A 23,230-nucleotide genomic window follows, 5' to 3' on the forward strand; every position below is an offset into this window, starting at 1 on the left:
GCCCAAGCACCCACAAAATTCCCAATGAGGGGGGCCAGGCACCCTCAAATTTCAGTGCCAGGGCCATTCAAGCTACATGGCACCCATGGCCCCAGGCACCCATGGTTATGGGGCCAAGAATCAAAGTAGACTTATTAAAGTTAATAGACATGACTATCTTAGATGCATTAATTTCATTAAGTCTACCCTATGATGGTTTGGGCATGACATGTGGGCTGAGGATTATTTTCCTATACATAAACTACGATGCTACAATCTTATAAAAATTGTCAACATTCTTGTATGTAAATTACCTCATGCTGTCTCATTTGTTCTTTCCAAGACTTCTCCTCTTTCATCAGCTCCTTTTCCATCACTGCCTGTTGTTGCTGTACATAATATAGATCATCAATGTTAGCACCAATGTAATTTATTAATGTTCAATATAAGAATGACAGAGAAGGTGCATGTAAAAAAGTAACAGAAAAGGCTGGAAAATTATAAAAATGACAAAAGCTGAAACATTTACTAAACTCTGTTCTTCTAGAAAATCATACTGGTCTTTTGATTGTTGGTATTCTTATAATAAACAATAAAGCAATGTTTCTGAACACACCCTTAGCACCATGTTTAGCACCAAAGAGAAATAAGGCCCTCTTTGTACCCTAAAGGAGCTGATTGCTACAGTATAATTCTTTTCCTGTAACATTTGAAGTATAATATATATATCAATGTCAGTGAAAAGCATGTCAGAACTTATCAATGACTAGCATATTATGAAGAATCAGTTCTTTTATTGAAGCTGTATCTACAGGGATGCGGGTAGCACTGTGGGTTAAACCGCTGAGCCTAGGACTTGCCGATCAGAAGGTTGGTGGTTCGAATCCCCTTGACGGGGTGAGCTCCCGTTGCTCGGTCCCTGCTCCTGCCAACCTAGCAGTTCGAAAGCACCTTAAAGTGCAAGTAGATAAACAGGTACCACTCCGGTGGGAAGGTAAACGGCATTTCCATGCGCTGCTCTGGTTTGCCAGAAGCAGCTTAGTCATGCTGGCCACATGACCCGGAAGCTGTACGCCGGCTCCCTCGGCCAATAAAGCGAGATGAGCGCCGCAACCCCAGAATCAGTCACGACTGGACCTAATGCTCAGGGGTCCCTTCACCTTTAGGTTAGCTACACAGGGCACATATATGTTTGAATTATTATGCCATATTTGCATGATTTAATGTATTAAATTTAATGTATTTCATTAATGTATGTTTTATATTTTATTTTTTCTGATGTTTATTGTTTTTTAATGGGTTCAAATTCATTTCAGTCTAAAAACAATATATACTAAATAAATAAAAGATACGACCCACAGGTTTTAAATATGCCCATTATCTACATTAAAATATTACCGCATGGAACATTTCTAACTTCATTCTTTCAGCCTCCAGTTCCTCCTGCCGTAGTTGCCTCCTTTTTTCCTCTTCTTCATTTTGCGTTTCTTCCATGCACTTCTTAATTTTCAATTGTTTTATTCTTTCATTTTCAAGTTCATTTTGCTTTTGTTCCCAGAGCTCATATTCTCGCTTGCATCTTTCTTCAACTTCTTGGAAAGTAAAGCTAAGGTCTGTGCCACCATCATCTAGAAGAATGCAGGCATGAGAACTTGGAATCATTGATACTATTGCCCCCCCCCCCCCATAAAACTGTGTTGCCAGCTCCTGGTGGTTTTAAGAATTTGCACTATACCATAAAAACAGGGTGTATGATTTTTTTTTCTGCCTGTGATAATCTATTTTAACATTCTGCACTAGAGGAGGTTGCTTCATCTTCAACATCACCAACAATATAGCTCACATTATGCAGATGTAGAACATACCATGTATGGAAAATAACTAGCTAAACAATCTCTGGCTAAACAATATTGATCTGAGAGACCTGGGCTAAGTCATGAAGATGAGTGATTCTCTGTGAGTCACTATCTTACAAGATTGTTTACCTGTCAAAGAATATCTATCAGAAATTTCACTGGAAGCAATGTCTCCATTATCATTGGCCTCTATTGTATTATCAGAAGTTACATTGATCTGTTGTTCTTCATCTTCATCTTCTATTTCAGATAATACCTACACAGCAACAAATATTTTCATGATAGTGTAGTAGAGCTTGGAATTATCAAACTATATACAGAAGCAGTTATGTTCTATGCTAGTCATCGTTCAAAATTGCAAGAGATATAATAGGAGAACTATGGGTAATGAACAGATGTTATTTGTTATGGATGAAAAGTTTAGGAGCACTTGTATTGGCCACAATCCAACTTGGTGTGTGCAGAGTCTTGTTGTAAGAGCAGCAATCTTACTATTCAGTTGTTTAATGAGGAGAACTGAATTAAAAATCCTTTACAGCCAACAGTGTGACGTGGCAGCTAAAAAAGCCAATGCAATTCTGGGCTGCATCAATAGGAGTATAGCATCTAGATCAAGGGAAGTAATAGTGCCACTGTATTCTGCTCTGGTCAGACCTCACCTGGAGTACTGTGTCCAGTTCTGGGCACCACAGTTCAAGAAGGACACTGACAAACTGGAACGTGTCCAGAGAAGGGCAACCAAAATGGTAAAAGGCCTGGAAACGATGCCTTATGAGGAACGGCTAAGGGAGCTGGGCATGTTTAGCCTGGAGAAGAGGAGGTTAAGGGGTGATATGATAGCCATGTTCAAATATATAAAAGGATGTCACATAGAGGAGGGAGAAAGGTTGTTTTCTGCTGCTCCAGAGAAGCGGACACGGAGCAATGGTTCCAAACTACAAGAAAGAAGATTCCACCTAAACATTAGGAAGAACTTCCTGACAGTAAGAGCTGTTCGACAGTGGAATTTGCTGCCAAGGAGTGTGGTGGAGTCTCCTTCTTTGGAGGTCTTTAAGCAGAGGCTTGACAACCATATGTCAGGAGTGCTCTGATGGTGTTTCCTGCTTGGCAGGGGGTTGGACTTGATGGCCCTTGTGGTCTCTTCCAACTCTATGATTCTATGATTCTATGATTCTACTTTCCCTCCTAAGCTGCTAATCAGAAATATCACCGATTTTCGAATGGGTGTTTGTGTTTACAACCACAGCTAGATTGGTGAAAGGAAATGTGAATGCAATACAGCACTAGCTTGCATTTAAGACTTCTTATTGAATTAGGGATGTCTGCATAGAAGTCTACTTCAACATGCATATTACCACAAGCAAAATATGAGACAAGCCTCCTACCCAACAATAGGTTTGTATTTGTATTACAGTTTGTATTTTATCAGAGATATATTCAAAATATAATTTTAAAGGAAGTTTAGAGGAACCACCAAGCATATCAAATTATTTCTGTTATGACAATCAATGTAAGCTTATCTCTACATGTGTCACATTTTCTGCTATATTGTTATTGCTCTCTACTGCCAAAATCTAATCAGATCCTGAATTTTTTTCTACATATGAAATTTTATTTTTGTCATAACTAGCCAGTTTCTAAAAAGAATGTCACTAGGAACAGTTTTTTCTGGAAACATATATTTGAACTACGTATTAGTGCAAGGGGGAAAAAGAAATAAGAATACACACACACACAAACACACACACACGGTGGATTAAAAAAAAAACTATTTAAAACTATTTCCTTATATTTGAACTGGATTTTTTTTTTAAAAAAAAAAAAAAGAGAGAGAATGGTAAATACGAAGGTTTTTTCAAATCAGGTTATGGGGAACCTTTGGCCCTCAGATGTTGCTGGCCTACAAGTCGCCTGACCCTTGGCCATGCTTGCTGGGACTGGTGGGAGCTGTAGTTCAGCAACACGTTCCAAAGGTTCCCCATACCTATCTTAGATAATAACCAGATTATTATTAAATAACATGTATATAAGCATGTTAGCCAAAGTTGAACAGGAAATTCATGCAGGTGAGTGAGAGGGCTGACATCCATTTTCCGTACCCAGTACAGAAGCCAGTTTGGTGGATAGACTAAGGCACATTTTGCAGCCTGCATTGCACCCCCTAGCAGCTGGCCAGTGGAGCTATTTCACATGGTCCGGAAGTTGCTGACTCCCATTCTGAAGGAACATCTTGTCCACATCATCTCGTTGCATAAACTGAAGCCAAGCCCACAGCACACCACTGATCCCACAACATATCACAGATTGTAGGAATGTTTGGCAAGTGGAATGAGCAGTAGCAGTAGCCCTAGTAAATATATATAGAGAGAATACCCTTTTCTTTAATTCTTCTGGATCTTCATTATATTCAGAAGCCAACTCAGCCAAGCATTCTGAAGCATTATTAGGAACTACCTTGTATATATCACCTGCAAATAAAGAAATTATAATTTAGACACTGCAGAAAAAGTTACTGTTTAAAGCTTCAACTAACTCATTTCAGTGAGACATCCTACTAGCACATATATAAATAAGATAGTACTTCTTTCCAAATTGGCAGGATTTTTTTTTAGGTTGGATCATTACACATCCGACACTAAAAATAAGTTCCATACAAGTTCAGGCTTGCTTATTGTACCTTTAAAAGACTCATTAAAATTCCAATGAAAGGAATAGGAAAGTGTTTTATACAAATCATGCTTAGGATATCTTAATAATCAAAGCATAATTTGTGGCAGGCCCAATGTTAAACAAGGGTTTCTATCAATCTCCTAAATTTGCACTCCCAGGTATTTTCCTGTTAATATTTACAAAAAATCTCAATAACAGTGATAAACAGCCACTGCTACCCAAAATGAGTATTAACATTTGTCTATTTAAATATTTTGAATACTGCTAACTTACTTTTCAGTTACAAATAATTCTAAAAACGTTTGAGTGCTGTAGTTTCTCTTGTAAAACATAAGCATCTTACTTGTACACCAGTAGCAGAACAAACTGACTAACTCACTTACTTGATATTTCATCATTTTCCAAATCTTGCAAAATGAGCTTTTCTGCATTGTGGCTACTCCTCTTCACAAAATTCAAATACTGGATAACTGATTCTGGTAGCTCATCTGAAATCTAATATACATTTTAAATTAAATTCTGTGTTATTTTCACATTAGGCTTGTTTGCAGCTAAGTTATAACCCTAGGTGGAACTATGTAAGGTAGAAGTATTGGAATACAAGTGCTGCAGTCTCAAATCCTATTTATTTATTACATATTACCTTTCTGCTAATTCACTTAAAAGCAGTTATTCACTTAAAAGCAGTGAAAAACCTTTAGCCCTCTGATGGAGTCCCCCCGAGAATTAGATGCTGGTTACAAACAGGGGGACTACATTTATGTTATAATATGTTACTGTAGAACTTATATGCAAGTTTCTTTAGGGTCTAGGATACTAAGAAACAAGCCATCCACATGGTACCCTCCATGGCATATATTATCAACCAAACTAGTAAATATATCAATCTGCCAGAACTCTGTATATTGTATATGCCAAGTTTGTCAAGTATGCAGAAAGATCACTGTTATGCCACCAAGTCCTGTGGAATACTTACTGGTTCGCTGTCACTTGAAGCTTCTGCTGATAAATCAGGATCAAGATCAGGATCATCTATTTCATAGGATGAAAAACTGATTTTGCTTAATTCAAGTTCTATTTCTTCTTCAATTTGTCGATCATCATCATCTTCCTCCATTCCTTTTACTGTAACATGGAAAAGACAAAAAGAAAAGAAATGCGTGTGCTGCCGAACTGTTAGTTCTACGGTTAACATTATGTTGTTGTTTAAGACCATTCTAAAATAATATGGCATGCTATCCATCTCAAGTAAAGGTGGAAGTATAACTAGTGATCTTGACAGTATGAGGAAAGGGCCAGGTACGCAGTCGCTGAGGTTTAAGTTGTGGAGACATTACATTGCCTACCTTTGTCTAGTTGTCACTGTCATTAACTGTGCTGCCTCCTGACTGGTTCATTTCCTTGTCCCATGCATAAAGACCATTGTGGCTTGATAACAATTGTAGCTAATGTATTTCTGTTGGCCAACCACTTTTCAAAAGCAACACTTCGCAAGGGTAATAAAAATGGGGATACAATGTGCCTGCTTTTACTTATTTATATACACTCAGGGATTGCTATATATATATATAGTAATAGGGAGACGGTTTAAAAACAAAACAAAACCACAACCCACTTGTGGGTTAACTGTCCTTAATCTTTTACAGGGACAATTTACTAATAATGGCAATTATTAGTTGTTTATCTACATGGCCCTAATGAAGTAACGTGGCATTTTACAGAGAAATGAAAGAGAAATGACAGGTTACTCCCTTAAAAAATCAGAACGTTATACCCACCAACAAATAATAAATCTACCCAATACAGTACACACAACTCTCAGGATATATCCAAGTTTGAGGCACACTCGCTGCGCACTAATGCAATGGCACGTCTTGGCTCCAAAGAGAAGCAACTTAAGTCGTTAAAAAGAAAGAAATAGACGGCCTCAAGCTTTCAAGCGACACGTGCCCTCCAAGCCCTCAGAGCACTTGGACTACACGTCCCAGAGTGCATTGGGGTAAGCAAAGCATTAAGCCTTGAGCGGGCAGCGCCCCGTTGCACGCTGGGAGTTGTAGTTCTAGGCATCGCCCTCGCTCAACGGCCGCCCCGCTCTAGCTTAGCGATCGAAACGGGTTCCTCCCCGCCTGTCTTGTCAGGAGAGGGGATCCGTCCCTGCTCTCGGCGCCGAAGACCGCTTCATCCCTCCCGCTTCTCCCCGCCGCTGAGCACTGACCTGCTTCAGAACCCGAGAGCTTAGAGCGGCTAACCTCAATGTTACAGGAAGTGTAGCCATGGCAACCGCGAACGGCACGCAGGAGGACGTCCTAGCTACGGAAGCCGAGAAAGTTCGAAAATAATTGACTTGCAATCGGAGCCCCCAGGAGGGAACAATGGGTTTTTGAATGCCCTGGGAGGAGGGCGCTGGGATGCAGAGGAGCCCGCTGCACTTAGGGTGCGTGGAAATGCAAGACGCTGGCCTGTAGCTAGGGAGAAGGACGATTTTATTCATCGCTTTGGCTTGTTTTTCTTCGTGGCACAGCTCCTGGAAAAAAATTAAAATGCTAGGCAGCCTCGTTGGTCCTTTAGGAACCTCCTCCCTCCAAACATGCAACAGTGGTGCAATACAGGGCTATGAAACCTATTTATTTGTTTTAACAAATGTGTAAAAGATTTGCAGCCCGAAGCCCATAGAAGCGGTACAAAAAGGTAACAATGAAGCAAAATACGAAAAGTGTACTTTGAAGTCCTGAAAAAGCAATCAATTTCTACAGATTCCAACCACAAAACAAAAAACTTTCCCACAAAGTCTGAAAACAAAACCCTTTCAACGGGCGTACAATGAATATTTTACAAGTGACTCAGTCACACCTCAGGGAAAGCCCCAAACCAAAACAGAAAAGCTGGACATGGGCAGAGGATGGTGACCAAGATGCTCAAGGGCAGCGGTCAGCAAACTTTTTCAGCAGGGGGCCGCCAGTCCACTGTCCCTCAGACCTTGTAGGGGGGCTGGACTATATTTTGGGAAAAAAATATGAACAAATTCCTATGCCCCACAAATAATGCAAACATGCATTTTAAATAAAAGCACACATTCTACCAGTGGCGTAGCGTGGGTTGTCAGCACCCGGGGCAAGGCAAGTAATTTGCGCCCCCTAACCCGTGGATTTGCGCCCCCTAACCCGTGGATTTGCCCTAACCGCAGAAGTTGCACCCGGTGCGGCCGGCCCCCCCTGCACCCCCCACGCTACGCCACTGCATTCTACTCATGTAAAAACACCAGGCAGGCCCCACAAATAACCCAGAGATGCATTTTAAATAAAAGGATATATTCTACTCATGTAAAAAATGCTGATTGCCAGACCGTCCGCGGGCCACATTGAGAAGGCGATTGTGCCAGATCTGGCTCCTGGGCCTTAGTTTGCCTCAAGGGTCTGGAAACCAAGCCATATGAGGAACAGTTGAGGGTGTTAGGTATGTTTAGCCTGGATAAGGGGAGATGGAGAGGGGCTACGATGGCCATCTTTAAATATCTAACATGGAAGGTTGAGCAAGCTTGTTTTCTTCTGCTCCGGAGAGTAGGACCCGAACCTATGGCTTCAAATAACAATAAAGGAGATTCCAACTAAATATCAGAAGAATGTAGCTGTGATTCCTGCATTGGATTCCTGCACGGCCATTTGGCCCTTCCAACTCTACAATTCTGTGATTCTACATTTTAGTAGGCATGTAAACATCATGATGCTAAGCACTTCTCTAATTTTAGCTAAAAGCTCTGTTTCTAGACATGGGACACCTCTGGGAGCATGTGGTACTCTCAGCCACATGAGAGTACCTATGTGAGTTAGGAAGGGAGCCAAATCAGGAAGGGTGTTAAATTATGAAAAATCCAAGTCTCCTCACTTCAGAAATTCTCCTTATAGGCTATGTACGTTTCCGAGCACAATTCAAAGTGTTGGTGCTGACCTTTAAAGCCCTAAATGGCCTCGGTCCAGTATACCTGAAGGAGCGTCTCCTCCCCCATCGTTCTGCCCGGACACTGAGGTCCAGCTCCGAGGGCCTTCTGGTGGTTCCCTCACCGCGAGAGGTCAGGTTACAGGGAACCAGGCAGAGGGCCTTCTCGGTAGTGGCGCCCACCCTGTGGAATGCCCTCCCATCAGATGTCAAAGCAATAAACAACTACCTGACATTCAGAAGACATCTGAAGGCAGCCCTGTTCAAGGAAGTTTTTAATATGTGACATTTTAGTGTATTTTTCATCCTTGTTGGAAGCTGCCCAGAGTGGCTGGGGAAACCCAGCCAGATGGGCGGGGTTAAAATAATAAATTATTATTATTATTATTATTATTATTATGTGAGAGCAAAATCATCTGCCCTCATTAGAAACTACGTAAAATGGCACTGAAGGCTTCGTCACTGACAAAGCAATATCACTCACACAGAGGTGAATACAGTGCTAACTTCGATAAAATTGCAATAATTTATTCTGAGGTTTCATGTGATTTTCATGGCCAAGAGTTCAAATGGCAAAGAGTGGGAGGCCTTTTTGTTCCTTTCATTAGGTTATTCTAGTGTGTCATTACTGAATGCTCTTGCTTCATGATATTTCTTAAGTAATATCACCCAAGGGTTATTAAGTTTTCCCCCTAAATTATATTTCAGCAAAGTATCAATTTCAAAACATTCCGAAGACTAGGATAACATTTACAGAGAGTACAACAATAAAACATTTTGATTTTTTATTTTATTTTTTTAAAAGCTTTCTTAAGAGGCCTTGGAAAATATGTATGAAGTTATGTATATGAGAACTGAACTGAATCCAATAAACATTGTTTTCTTACCTTTCCCCCTAATATAGCAGTCTCACTAGTGTGTTTTTTTGAGGTTGGGCTTCATGTGCAAGGTATGTTATAAGTGAGTGCACTATGGGAGACTCTGGATTCTATATATTTACGAGAGGTAGAAATTAAGCCCAAGTGACTAAACTTGCCATTTCTATGGTTTGGGCACATCACTGGATTTGTAAGCACCTTAACTCGTCTCTAAGTTGTTGTTTTTTAAATTGCAGAAAGGAGAGAAAGAAAGAGAATGGTTCTTGAAAGCAAATTAAGTGTAATGGAAGTGTCAAACAAACTAAACATCATTTACAAAGACATGTAAATAGTAACCTCAGTAACAAGGAAGTAAATCCTTATCAACACAGCATACTGTGTGGCAAATCTAAACAGTGGAATTTGGAATTAACATTAAAATTGGAGTATCTGCGAAGAACTATATTGTGGGTTTGCTTCCTTAGAGGTGAGAGGAAAATAATATTGTGCTGTGTGTATTATGAGATAAGTGGTGCCAGAAGTTTCCTATTTGTTTTACTTATTACTAATATCTGTCAGATGTCTTATAGAACAAGCTCTCTGGGTGTCATACAAAAGGATACAATTTTTTAAACCCACAATTATTCATGCATCCACCCAGTTTGATTTGCTTAAAACATTTTTGTTAAGCCAATCATATCCAGACATGCAGAAATTACGTGTGCTTTATCCATTTCTAGCTACTGTTGAATTTCAATCTTTTCAATAGTTTAAATACCTGTTGGGTGGTTTTTGTTTTGTTTTTTGATATTTTGATTTTTTTAAATATATTTTGTAAACCACTTACAATCCAACAGCATGTAACATTAAATAAATAAAATCCTTAAGATCCTCACTGGAAGAATCTGCTATTCCAAATACAATCTTACACCAAGTTGCTCCTTTCTTCCAACTCTCTATAATGTTGCAAGAGCTTACACAAAGAGTTAATCCTAGAACTGATTTGCTCCTAGAACATGCTTTCTAGGCACAGGTGCAGGATTTCTAGGTCAGTGTCCAAGCAGAGTCCCCCCACCCCACCCCTGCCCTATGCTTTCCCTGGGAAAACCCACATTTTACTCCTAATTTGGAACAAAGGGCAATAACCAGAAAACCTGGTTGCCATTTGCTCTGATTTTGTGGTAAAATGTGGATTTCCCCAGGGAAAGTGGTAGAAGAAGGAAAAACTCTGGAAATCCTAGACCTGTGCCTAGATTTTCAGTTGAGGTTTAGGTCTTGTTCTGGCACAGAAACTGCTTTGATCACACTGTATAATGGCCTTTGTTGGGAGAGTGACACAGGGGAAATGTGTATCTGTTAATTCTGCTTGACCTGTCAGTAAGAAAGACAGAAAAGTGGACTGCAGAAGCCTTTATGTCCTTAAATATTTTCTGTGTTAGAAAACATGGATACATTTTACTGGCAATATACATTTGAAACTAATGTGAAATACGCATTTCAGTTTTATATAAATATCACAATGTGCAACCATTGTTTCCAGGTGCCATTTAAATGAAGAGCAAAATGAGAAGAAGTGAAAAACTCTTCATACTAAAATACTTCTTAAACATCCTCAATGGAATTTTCTTGGTAAGAAGTTTTCATGTACTGTTAGACAGGAATTAAACATTAACTGTAAGTTCTGTAGCATAATTCAGATACAAACTGCCATTATGTATTGCTTTCAGGTGTTAGGTCTTCTGCTTGTGACTTTTGGTCTTTGGATATCGCTAGACAGAAACAGGTTTTTCAGACTTTTGCGTAAGTATAAGCACCTGCCCAGAACTTTCTCTAACCTTTAAAGGAAAGCGTACTGTATTCTATTTAACCATTAAAATGTTGACTTCCCACAAGATGGCAGCATTGCCATAGAACATTTATTGTACAAAACCAGGAATCAAAAATATCAGTCTTGCTGTCATGTTATGATGCCCTTCATTATACAAACTTGAAAGAAAGCAGATGGCTTGAACTAGAAAATTGTAAAGCTGTAATACCTGGATTTATACTAACTTAGCCCCATTGGCTTCAATATACCAACCATCCAACATTGTGAATGGTTTGCTTTTCCAGCATTTAGGTAGAAATCAATTCAGTCATTCTGAAAAGAAAAAACCATCATTCAAACTGGTGCACATGTTACAGCCACTGTGTGGAGGCTGTTTTATATCACTTCATATTGCAAGCTATTTGGCTCAACTCATCACAAGTACCAGATAATTTTCTCAGTGCCACTGCAGCAATTGAGAAGAGTGCTATTTATGGTGCCCCAAACAAAGCAGCAATAGTGTGTACACTGACTCTTACTGCAGGGTCAGTATTATCTAGAACACAGTTATATGGGCTATAATAAATAGTAGTAATGGGCTGATAGTAGGGAGTTCTGCCAAAGACAAACTCTGGCTATTTGATAGCTAGTTATATTATAGCTAATATACACAGGGTAGGGCAGAGGTATCAAACTCAAGTGGACTGGAATGGCACATCCCCAACGCAATAGATGCCCAGATGGCACATTCATTTGTGTGTGTGTGTGTTCTACCACAATTCATAACTTCTAAAATGCACTTCACTCTTTTACACCTGGCTTCTAATTTAGAGTGATGGTGTGATATTGTAAGTTAATTGCAACAACTGGTGGTTGATTGCACTTTGCCCTATAGCAAGATGGAATATAAACATTGTTTTTACAAAATTAGATAATTGCGATTACACAATATGCAGTATAATCAGCTTTTTTGGGTAGGTATCATGGTTGTCCTCTAACGGATTCCCTATCGTGGCTCCATCTTAATAGATTCGGTTTAGGCTTGTTTTAGAGACCAAAATTTTGCTTACTTTATCAATGTTTCCAAACCCTTTAAAAATAATGGTTTTGATGTAGCAATGAGTCATGACTTCAAATACACTTTTATCATATGAACTGGCTGCTGACATACTACTCTGCTGCACTGTATAGGGTACATTTATGTTATCATCATAGGATAAATACCATTGAGTTGTCCAACCTCGGTGCTTTTTTGTTTTGTTTTTCCCAGCTTCAAAGAATGAATTGGGTCACTGAGAGTTCAGTTCCGAAGCCTGGCAAGATGACATAGTCTTGATTTATTTCTCTTTCATCTTGGGATAAGTGATCATGTAACTAATAGCAGGGTGGAGTTGACAGCTTCACAGAGAAATAGTTACCTCTCAGGGCTTTGGCAGTTGAATTTTGAACTAGTTGGAGTTTGGACCATCTTTAAAGGCAGTCCTACATAAAGTACTACTCTGAATGCAATTAGAGAATGGAACACTGTGGCTGCAGTTGGTATACCAACCAAAGCTGCAAAAACACATATCTGGTATTGATGCTACCTGGGCTTCCCCAACCAGCACCAATGCAAGAGCATCCCCAAACTGCAGACATTGAATTTTTTTTGGGGGGGGCACTATCTAGAAATAGCAGTAATCCTTCTTGAGCTGGAATCTCCCAACCCACAGCATTATCTTGCCTGGAGTTAAGATCAGCTTGTTTGCCCTCATCTATACAAGAATTGCCTCCAGGTAGGTTTAGGGTTTCAGTGGTGTAACTACTAGTGGTTGGACAGTGTTCTTGAAGCTACTAACATGAGTTTGACCAAACTGTGGGAGGCAGTGGAAGACAGGAGTGCCTGGCATGCTCTGGTCCATGGGGTCACGAAGAGTCAGACACTACTAAACGACTAAACAACAACAACAAGTATGACTACTATTAGTAAACATGTATAGGCTTTAAAAATATATATATCCAAGAATTCATGAAAGTAAGATTTATTTTCTCACAGACAGCAAACTAGGATAGATATCTCTAGAATGAATAACCTAATACAGTGGTACCTCAGATTACAGACACTTCAGGTTACAGACTCCGCTAACCCAGAAATAGTACCTCAGGTTAAGAACTTTGCTTCAGGATGAGAACAGAAATTGTGCTCTGGCAGCACAGTGGCAGTGGGAGGCCCCATTAGCGAAAATGGTACCTCAGGTTAAGAACAGTTTCAGGTTAAGAACAGACCTCCAGAATGAATTAAGTTCTTAACCCGAGGTACCCCTGTATCAGGAAAGGATGTTCTTGCACAGGTCAGTCTATGTAAGCAATTTTCCCTGTTTCAGAGTCTCATATAAGCAATTTCACATATTCACTTATGGCTATAGACATTTTGTTTTAAGTGTCACATATTAAGAATTTAAAAGTACAAAATAAATTTTTACAATTTTTTTAGTATCCACAGGTGAACATTCAGTGGCAGATTCTGTTTCTCATATGCTGCTTGCTGTTGGATCCATCATTGTTTTTATTGGACTCTTGGGATACTTAGGAAGCATTCGAGGAAACAGGTGTTTAGTAGCTGTGGTAAGTATAACTTGTGAAAATCCTTAGCACAAAGTTGTTGCTTGCAACACACACTTAGCTTTCTCCACAACAATCCTCGAAGTGGTTTAACCTTTGAGATTGTTCTGCATCCCAAAGTTGATAGAGTGATACAAAATGCACAATAATTGATGGGATCTTACTGCATGTACACAGGGATATATCCTTAATAGAATACTGTATTTCAAGTGTTCCAGCACAGAGAGGTTGAGTGCTTAGCCTGCAGAGGAGTAATGTACAGAAAAGGAGCAAAAACTGACTCAGGTCAAAGTCTAGAGATGCTGCATGCCAATTTCACTTTGGCAATAGCTCCCACTGAATTTGTCTTGGAACTGGTCAGATATTCATCTACAATGCAAGTCCCTTCTTCACCAGGTAAATTCTGGACTTGTTGGGAGGGAAGTCAGATGCTAAGATCAGTACTAAAATCTCATCAAATATCTCATCAAGTCTGTTAAGTGGAGCTTTTGATTCCAGTCTATCTTGGATTTAAAATCATTTTTACATTATGAAACTGTTTTTAATCTTTTGTATATATGATTTCCCCCCCCCCCCGTTGATTAGGATGTTGTGTGTGTGTGTGTGTGTGTGTGTGTGTGTGTGTGTGTGTAAAATCAGAAGTGATTCAGAATCCTAATCAAATAATTAAATAAATATTTAAAACGTGGAGAAGATAAAAAATGTCTTTGGCATTAAAAAAGAGAGTAACAAAGAAGCCAAATGAGCCTTCAAAGGAAGAGAGTTTCAAAAATGGGGTGCCACCACAGAGAAGGCCCTTACGCTTGCTTCTTTCCTTATCTAAGTGGGCAGGTTCACCCAGAGGAGGGATTTTGAAGAGTATTGCAGCAAATGAGTGTGTTGGTAAGGGGCTATGCACAGTGGCAAACGTTGGGGTCTCAAATTTCAGTGGTGCCCTGTGCGATGCCAAAATTCTCCCCCTGCTTCTTTTACTCCATTCTAAATAATAGCTGAGGCATCCCCTGGCACCCCTGAGGCTCAGCATCCAGTGCAGCTGAACTGCTAAAACACTCCCCTAAATCTGTCTCTGCTATGTAGCCTTTAAAGGTAACAAAAAAGTTATATTGCTTGTCATCTGTGATTTAATGGGATCTATTCAGTGGGTGTCCATAATATTCATGCAGCTAGGTTACAGCATTCTAAATCACAATGACTTCCTCAATTTATTACATTTTCTACACAATATTGTAATTTGAGCATTAGAGAAATTTGATTTCTCTGAAGCAGATGTGAGAGAAAACACCTGGAACCTGTGCAACAAATGAGTAACAACTGAACAATTGTTGTATTACAAACATTTTGCAAAAGAGCAACTTATTGTTTCAGTTTATCTGGTCATGCCTTGGACTCTACAAAACAACAACATATCTAACGATGACACAAGAAACTATGTGTGTCCAAAAGGGTGTTCAGTGGAGGTAAACTTCATTCAAGACCTTTAAACAGCTTGGTTAGAAAACAAAGGCTCTGCCCAGATTTCTAGCTGGAAGGGAAGATTGTTTCTTTGTGGAAGCATTTTTAATACTATACAAAATCTCTGTAAAGAAATGAATGTATGTACCAAGGTGCTAGGATATCTTATGGAGATGCTCATACTACTGCTTTGCTTTTCACTACACAACATTTACTCAGTCAAGAATAAGGTTCTCTTTCTTTGCTGCCAGGCTAAGATTTGGGTTCAGAACACACTCATTGACAAATGAAGTCATTGCATTGCATTGTAAATATATACATGCTTGGGGAAAGGCAAAATGCATCCCTCAGCATGTACACAGGATATGGTATCTTGAAATCTGAATTTCCAATTGGAATGCGATAGCTTAGTGGTAGAGCATGTGGAAAGTTTCATCTCCATTTCCCAGCATCTCCATGTTGAACTGGGAAAGTTCTCAGGAGATGCACTACCAGTCGATGTAGATAATTCTGAGCTAGATGGGCCAAGGGGTTGACTCACCATAAGGCAGCTTCCTATATTCTTTCTACATTCCTAACATGATAGCGCAATTCATCACTCAGCAGCTGGTGCTCAGCTATAAAGCTAGTATGTTTTACAATGATGACTCATTCCTATAATACACATAAATTCTTCTTGCAGGTACCAACATTTCTAGTAACTGAAATTCCTCTCTACATTAATCACACAGAGTTTATTAATGCCATTTTGTGCCGCTTTCCTAGTAATACGTCTATTTTTATTTTCAGTACATGGGTCTTCTTGTCCTTGTCCTTGTTATCCAAATGGCAATACTTGGGGTTCTATATACAGGAAAGGAAATGGTATGTACCTATTATTTACCCAAAAGTATATTGTGGCCAAGTGCACAGTGCCCTGGAACCATCCTACACATGATCATGCAGAGGGATTCCAAGCATTCCACATCATTTACTTGTCTCAAGAGTATGCATGTATCTGAAAAAGAAACTTTAACATAGAGAAAGATTGCTTATTTATTTATTTGCACCATTTATACCGTGTATATGTATATACCTATGGGGGTATGATGGGAGAGATAGTATCTCTATTGGGGGACACACCATGCTGCTTTTGGGGTAGTTTGTCCACCTTTGGGTAGTTTGTCCACCCTACACTCAGCTCTCACCTGTGGCTCCTGGAAGCTGTCAGCATTTGACAGTGGCCACACCCCAGGAATGGCTTTGACTGACTGGATGAACCAAGTGAGGATAGCCAATGGGCCTCAAATCCTTAGTGATTTTGTGGTTTCTCCTGCATGCAAAGACAGGCTCCAGCAGATTGAATGGATGCAACTAAGAGCAGTGGCGGAGGAAGGGGGTTGCGGTGGGGGCAGTCCAACCCAGGTATAATCCATGAGGGGGGGTGACAAAATCGCTGTGCGGATTGCCCCTAGGACGTTCGCCTATTGCCGCATGCGGTGCCCCCCTGAGATGCTTGCCCTTCCCCCGGGTGCACAGCATGTGTGCTGCTCTGGGTGCCAGAGCAGCTAGCTCCACTTCTGACTAAGAGTGGTCAAGATGGTGGTTTCTGCATGTGCTGTAGAGGGAAGTGAGGGGCAGATGCAGACCTTCCAAGTGTCTCTATTTTTCAGGGACGTCCCTGATTTAGAGAAATTGTCTCAGTTTCTGATTTGATTCTGGAATGTCCCGCTATTCCTTAGGACGTTCTCCTGTTTTCACTGGAGAAATGTTGGAGGGTATGGAGCTATCCGACCCCCAAGCCATCTGAAGGCAATCCTGTATGGGGATTTTTTAAAAAATGTTTAATGTTTTATTATGTTTATATATATGTTGGAAGCTGCCCAGAGAGGCTGGAGCAAGATGTGTGGGGCATAAATAGTAAAAATTTTCATTATGGAATGGAACGTCCCTGTTTTCATTAGAGAAATATTGGAAGGTATGCAGATGGGGCTCACCAACCTAGGAAGGTAGCCCATCTAAGAGAAGGAAAACTCTGATCCTAAACCTCCATGGCCTTTTGGGATATCTTCAGGAGAAGAAAAGGCTAAGGAGTAAACCCTACACAAATCTGAAGTGGAGTCCCTAAGCCAGTTGGATGGTTCCTTGCACACCTTCTTCCGGCAACTCCTGCAGCCATGCTGGTGCCAAACATATTGCTCTGCTTTCCTTTGGGCCACATCAGGGAGGTGGAGGAGGAGGTACCCAAAGTTTACTGAGCATTTGCTGTCAAATGTACACACAGAGAAGGCTGGCAACATGAGCAAAGTTCTTTAATGGGACAGTAACCCAAAAGGGGCTTGACTCTAGCTGGATTGTACCTATCACTTGTGAATGCTTGTTGTTAAGATATAAAGACTGACATGTGCAATAGCTTAGCCCTTCTGTTATGGTGTATGCACTTAGGGTATATACACAAACTGTGGCTTACAGAAAGCTGTGTCATCTGTTTCTATTTTTAAATAGGTATTTTAACAGTCCTCAAGTTTTGGCCTTTCAACATGCAAGTCACATGCACTTTGTTGATTCTGTTTCCCTTGCCTGGTGGCTACTTTGAGACTGGGTCACTTTATTTTAACCCCCCACCCTTTTTTGCTTTCTTCTTTTCAGTAGTCTCCTTGCTGGCAGGAAGGGTGTCGGCAGCCTAGACACAGCCTGCCCTTGGGGGAAGCAGACTAGCGGCTAAAAAGGGGATGTGAAAAATATACAGACATTAGACAACAAGATGAAAGCAGAGGGAGGGTTTTCCAAAATGTGAAAGCTCTGGAACCCTCATTCTAGAACAGCTGCATGCAGGGCTGCGCTCTTCGATTCATGTTTATTTTTATTTCCCTTGAGAACTGTAGGATACAATGAGCATGAGTAGAACTGAAAGTCTGTCTGCATACAAAAACTTCTTTGTCTAGATATTCATTGACTTATACCATCATGAGGGCAAGTGGTGGCTGCTTGAGCTCTGTGTATATTTGCTTCCTGTCTCTAATGAGCCAGTCATGAGCACTGGCATCACTGTGCAGGGTTCAGCTCTTTGACCACAACGGAAAACCACCTGAATTTTTTTGTGGTTCTGGCATGTGACAAACATATTCCTTCTGTGTGCTGAGAGCTGTGCGCAGTTGGCTTTCCATCAGCAGGAGTCCATGCATCTTGTAGGCTCAGTGTTGTCACTTGAGGAGCTTCCATGTGATGAACTTTCCTTGGAGAGGCTGCAAACTGACTTTCAACCTACCTTCGTTGAGTCAGAAAGTGTTGCAGCCTGAAGCTCATACCAAAGAGACCAAGCAGATAGATCACAGCGGCACTCCCACTTTGGAGTATAGGTATTATGGATCTATATTCCCATACAACACTGTTCCTCTATAAGTGAGGGATAAAATGGAGTCCTGTGCAGATGCACTCTTATGCACTCATTCTCTAAACAGCAGGTGAACTTCCTATCCTATGGAAGAAAGATGATTTTTTTTTCGTCCCTTCCACTCTCAGTATTCAGTGTGTGATCACCTTTTGTCAAGAGCAAAGGATATCAAGGGGACTGCATTGGAAGTGCTGCTTGCTCAGCTCATCCTTCTGAACAGAGCCTTAGTTCAGAAAGATATACTTCTAAGGAGCTAGAAACATTGAAATCAATGGCAGTCTAGCTCCATCCCAGGCTCTTTTTAACTGTATGTAATGAACAATGGACTCCACTTTAAATGTTTTAGAATGCCACTGATTGACCATAGCAGATGACTGCAATTTTCTTAAAAGTGAAGAAAAAATGATGACACACTAATGGAATTATTAACACTATTTGTAAACAGGCCAATGACTTGTGGAGAGTTCAGATGGATGAGCTTATTTCTAACTATGGTAATAAACATCTATCTGCAAAGGAACATCAGTGGACTATTTTGAATAATATTCAGAGTATGGTAAGTCATAGTGGTAGAAGACCAAACAAGCACATTGTTTTCTGTATCAGATGAAATGCCTAAATCCTGCAGTGCTTCCTTCAAAGGTCATTTAGCATACGTTACTGAATGGAATTTTTAGCTGAAGCTGGCTAAGAAATCTGAAGCATTACTGAGGTGCAATTCTTTGGGACTCTAAAGTTAGATTAGCCATTATGCTGCCTGCTTATAGGAAGCTGCTTTCTTCCAATAAGCTGTTTGTAAAAAATTTAAAGACATAGATTACACAGGAAGTGCAAAGTCTCTGGTGCATGCATGACCTTTCACTGTTTCTTCCTCTCCTTCCTCATATCTATAGGAAATTAAACCCCATAGCAGTGCTCTGATTTTCTCATCACTTGGGGAAGTAAGAAGAAACTCCTGTGTTAACAACAGGGCTTCATTGTTGATTTTACTTTACTACTTTATCATGCAACTTGACATGACTTACTCATAACACTGAGGACTTTTCTCCTTCTCCAGCTCCACTGTTGTGGGCGATACAACTCCACAGACTGGAAATGGAATAAGAATAAAGAACATGCAAATCAAGTACCATGTTCTTGCACAACATCTAACATGAAGAAGTGGTTTTGTGATGCACTGAAAAATGCAACATATACTAGGGTAAGAGTACAATGTATTGTAAGGCATGTTTCTGTACTCCCAGTAGAATTTGAAAAATTTCTTATGTGTGCTTGGAATGCTAGCTGCTGCTTCTGATGAAAGCAAACACTACTTGCAGCAGGGGCTGGCTGTATTTGGAATCTTCTGTATTAATATGGATTGTTCCTTTACAGCTGCAGCTGTACATGCCCAAAGCTGATGTCTTATGCTGTCAAGTGTAGGGCAGGCCAAATTGGAACCCCTGGCCAAACTGGGACCCCTGGCTGGAGTTTTGTGTGTTGAGGTCCTCCAATCCACCCCCAAATGATTCACACTTCACACATAATTTTTGTTTAAGGTTTTTGGCATACTTTTGGCCATAAATTTATTAAAATACATAAATGTGAGTGGTTGCTTAGGCATTGGTTAGGACTATCTGTCCCCACGCCTAGGGACAGAACTGACTTCCAGATTCCAGCAAAAGCCAGTAAGGGAAAACAATATTGGGGAGAGCATGGAGACGGGCACCAGACCCTCCCCCTCCCCCATGCTCCCTGGGGCTTGGGCGGCCCTAAGCCCCCTTCAGGGGTACGGACGAAAGAATGGTAAGCCCCTGGATTCCTTTAATGGAATTCCCTTTCTGCAGCAGCATTGGAGGGGCAGGCACAGCCAATCCTTACCCCTCCACCAACCAATTTTTTAACCAATGCCTAACCGCAACCTTACAAGTTGTGACGATTTGCTATGCAATAGGCAAAAACCAAATGGTACCAGCCAATCAGCCAATTGGACAAAATTCCTATCAGGCCCCTGCCCCAAAAGCAGGCGACCCCATGACAGGCTTAGCAAGGTCAACCAAGATTCCTAAAATTAGGGAGAGTGGGCGAGTGATCCGATGCACACAGCAAAAGTGCCTAGTCAGAGCTGCGTGACTTCATTTTATAACCTTTGGTCCAACCCCCTAAATGGCAACACCAAAATTTGCCCAACAACCCAACTGACCAATCACTGCAGATGGTCATCCAAAGCCCAGGAACAGAGGGATGGCCTTCCAGACCCCACCGCAACACGGGCTCTCTATTAATGAGAACACGCTTTCCCATCCATGCTCTGTATCTGGGAAGGTTCATATTTGAAAACTGTTAACCAAGAATAAAAAGCAGATTACCTAATTCTAGCCAGCATCCTGTTTCCTATGATAGCCTAAAAGATGCCTATGAGAAGTCCACATACAGGATACACACATTCTCACCCTATACATGAGCATTCTCCATTCCTCTAGTAAGTGACGGAATACATTTGCTCTTTGGCATTTCCCCCACCCCCCAAAAATTGTTGAATCTTAGGTAAAAGATAATAATTGAGTGTAACTTGAGAAATAAACAGTTACAGTCGTACCTCGGAAGTTGAATGGAATCCATTCTGGAAGTCCGTTCGACTTCCAAAACGTTCAGAAACCAAGGCGCGGCTTCCGATTGGTTGCAGGAAGCTCCTGTAGCCAATCAGAAGCTGTGTCGGATGTTCGGATTCCAAAGAACGTTCACAAAATGGAAAGCACATTTCTGTGTTTGCAGTGTTCGGGAGCCAAAACGTTCAACTCACAAGGCGTTCGACTTCAGAAGTATGTCTATACGTTCATTTAAATATCACTTTTTCCCTCAGGGTTGCGAAGAAGATATTAAGACGTGGTATGAAGAAAATACATGGCTATTACTTTCAATCAATACTGGACTGCTAACAGTAGACGTAAGTGTTTTTTTTTGTTAAATGACAGTGACTTGTTTTTTACAGGACACTTAAGTAAGGTGTGTGTCCCACATTACCTTCACAATAGATGGTGGCTATTTTATTTCATTTTTCACATGTGGGTACAAAATTGTATTACACCACACGTGGACAAAAATTCCAGTCATGTGTATGAAATAGGTACATATTACAGAGAGTTGGGACTCCATACTGAGTCTAAAACAAGCTGAATGTGAAGAGACCTTCAGTGGTTTGTTCTCAACATAGGGCTTAAAGATGACCCAGAAACTTCAGCTGGTCCAAAATACAATGACTGCATTAACTGCCAGTTTGTTTCCAGGTCCAAATCAAGGTGCTCATGCTAATATTTAAAGTCTTAAATGACTTAGGCCCCAAATATCTGAGAGATGGCCTCCTTCCCTACAGACCTCAGAGGGGCCTCTTTTGGTAGTTCCACCACCCTCAGCATTGGGCATTGTGGCAGCCCTGAGTTGTGGAATTCACTCCCCACAGAAGTACATTTGGCTTCTTCACTATATAAGGTAAAGGTAAAGGGACCCCTGACCATTAGGTCCAGTCGTGGCCGACTCTGGGGTTGCGGCGTTCATCTTGCTTTATTGGCCGAGGGAGCCAGTGTACAGCTTCCGGGTCATGTGGCCAGCATGACTAAGCTGCTTCTGGCAAACCAGAGCAGCACACGGAAACGCTGTTTACCTTCCCACCGGAGTGGTACCTATTAATCTACTTGCACTTTGATGTGCTTTCGAACTGCTAGGTTGGCAGGAGCTGGGACTGAGCAACGGGAGCTCACCCCGTCACAGGGATTCGAACAGCCAACCTTCTGATCAGCAAGTCCTAGGCTCTGTGGTTTAAGCCACAGCACCACCCACATCCCTTCACTATATAGCTTTTGGCAAATGCTGAATACACACCTCTTTAACCTGGCCTTTGACACCTGAGATGTATGTTTTCAGGACCCACCCTATTCCTGTGAATGTAATCTCTTTTGTGTCTTCTTAATTCTGACTTTTCAATTGTTGTAACCTGCCCTGGGACCTGCTGTTACAGAATGTATTACAAATATTAATAATACCATGGGCATTTTCTCCAACTTTTGCTACCTTTTTAGGTGCTTCAGTTCGTAGCAGCAGGCTGGCTCTTCAGAACAATGAGGAAGAATATGGTTTTGCCCAGGAATTAGCAAAAGGCCTACGTCATCATTGCACATTGGCATTTAGCACTAAGCACCTTGTACTCTACTACACAGTTTTCAGCTTCATGTGTCCACACATTAATTACAGTCTTGTAAAATGATTGATCTTTCATATTAAACGAAGTAATGTTTGTGGTGGATCTGTGTTTGCATCATGTCTGACACTTAAAACGAATATTTCTTTCTCTCTAGTTTTACTATAATAATTTAGCTAACTGCAATAGGTAGCAATTATTGGCTAATTAAACAATCTATGGCCTTTTGAACTGTGTGGGGTGTGTGTTATTTTTGTTGTTACTATGGTACATATTTTTGTGTTTTTATATTGCAAATCGCCCTGTGAACCTCATACGGAACGCGGGTGGCGCTGTGGGTAAAATCTCAGCGCCTAGGACTTGCCGATCGCATGGTCAGTGGTTCAAATCCCTGCGGTGGGGTGAGCTCCTGTCTTCCGGTCCCAGCTCCTGCCCACCTAACAGTTCGAAAGCACTCTTAAGTGCAAGTAGATAAATAGGTACCGCTTTATAGCGGGAAGGTAAACGGCGTTTCCGTGTGCTGCGCTG

At 40.9% G+C, this 23,230-nt stretch overlaps 2 protein-coding genes across 5 annotated transcripts in view; one reads left to right on the top strand and one right to left on the bottom strand.

Annotated features, from left to right (window-relative positions):
• Nucleotides 1–6,819, bottom strand: part of LRRIQ1 (leucine rich repeats and IQ motif containing 1) — a 103,007-nt gene extending 96,188 nt beyond the window's left edge. The window contains exons 1-7 of one of the 4 annotated variants that reach the window (XR_013842722.1): nucleotides 6,721–6,819; nucleotides 5,482–5,630; nucleotides 4,889–5,000; nucleotides 4,209–4,303; nucleotides 1,965–2,091; nucleotides 1,378–1,607; nucleotides 294–368 (exon numbers count right to left, since the gene is read on the bottom strand). Coding sequence is in view for 3 of the 4 variants with exons in the window: in XM_079991803.1 (XP_079847929.1) it covers nucleotides 294–368; nucleotides 1,378–1,607; nucleotides 1,965–2,091; nucleotides 4,209–4,303; nucleotides 4,889–5,000; nucleotides 5,482–5,622 (780 nt within the window). In the remaining variant the exon portion in view is untranslated. Of the gene's footprint in view, nucleotides 1–293; nucleotides 369–1,377; nucleotides 1,608–1,964; nucleotides 2,092–4,208; nucleotides 4,304–4,888; nucleotides 5,001–5,481; nucleotides 5,631–5,842; nucleotides 5,934–6,720 lie in introns of those variants that run through there. The other 3 variants (XM_079991803.1, XM_079991804.1, XM_079991805.1) reach the window with 3 other exon arrangements.
• A 2,854-nt stretch (nucleotides 6,820–9,673) lies between these two features.
• Nucleotides 9,674–22,933, top strand: TSPAN19 (tetraspanin 19). Its single transcript, XM_079991861.1, has 9 exons — nucleotides 9,674–9,782; nucleotides 10,836–10,924; nucleotides 11,023–11,095; nucleotides 13,576–13,706; nucleotides 15,945–16,019; nucleotides 18,974–19,084; nucleotides 19,586–19,729; nucleotides 21,371–21,454; nucleotides 22,584–22,933. The coding sequence occupies exons 2-9, from the start codon at nucleotides 10,847–10,849 to the stop codon at nucleotides 22,653–22,655; spliced, it is 768 nt and encodes a 255-aa protein (XP_079847987.1). The 5' UTR covers nucleotides 9,674–9,782; nucleotides 10,836–10,846; the 3' UTR covers nucleotides 22,656–22,933.
• Nucleotides 22,934–23,230: the final 297 nt, after the last annotated feature.

The sequence above is a fragment of the Podarcis cretensis genome (genome assembly GCF_951804945.1).
Source record: "Podarcis cretensis genome assembly, chromosome: 10".
Lineage (NCBI taxonomy): Eukaryota > Metazoa > Chordata > Lepidosauria > Squamata > Lacertidae > Podarcis > Podarcis cretensis.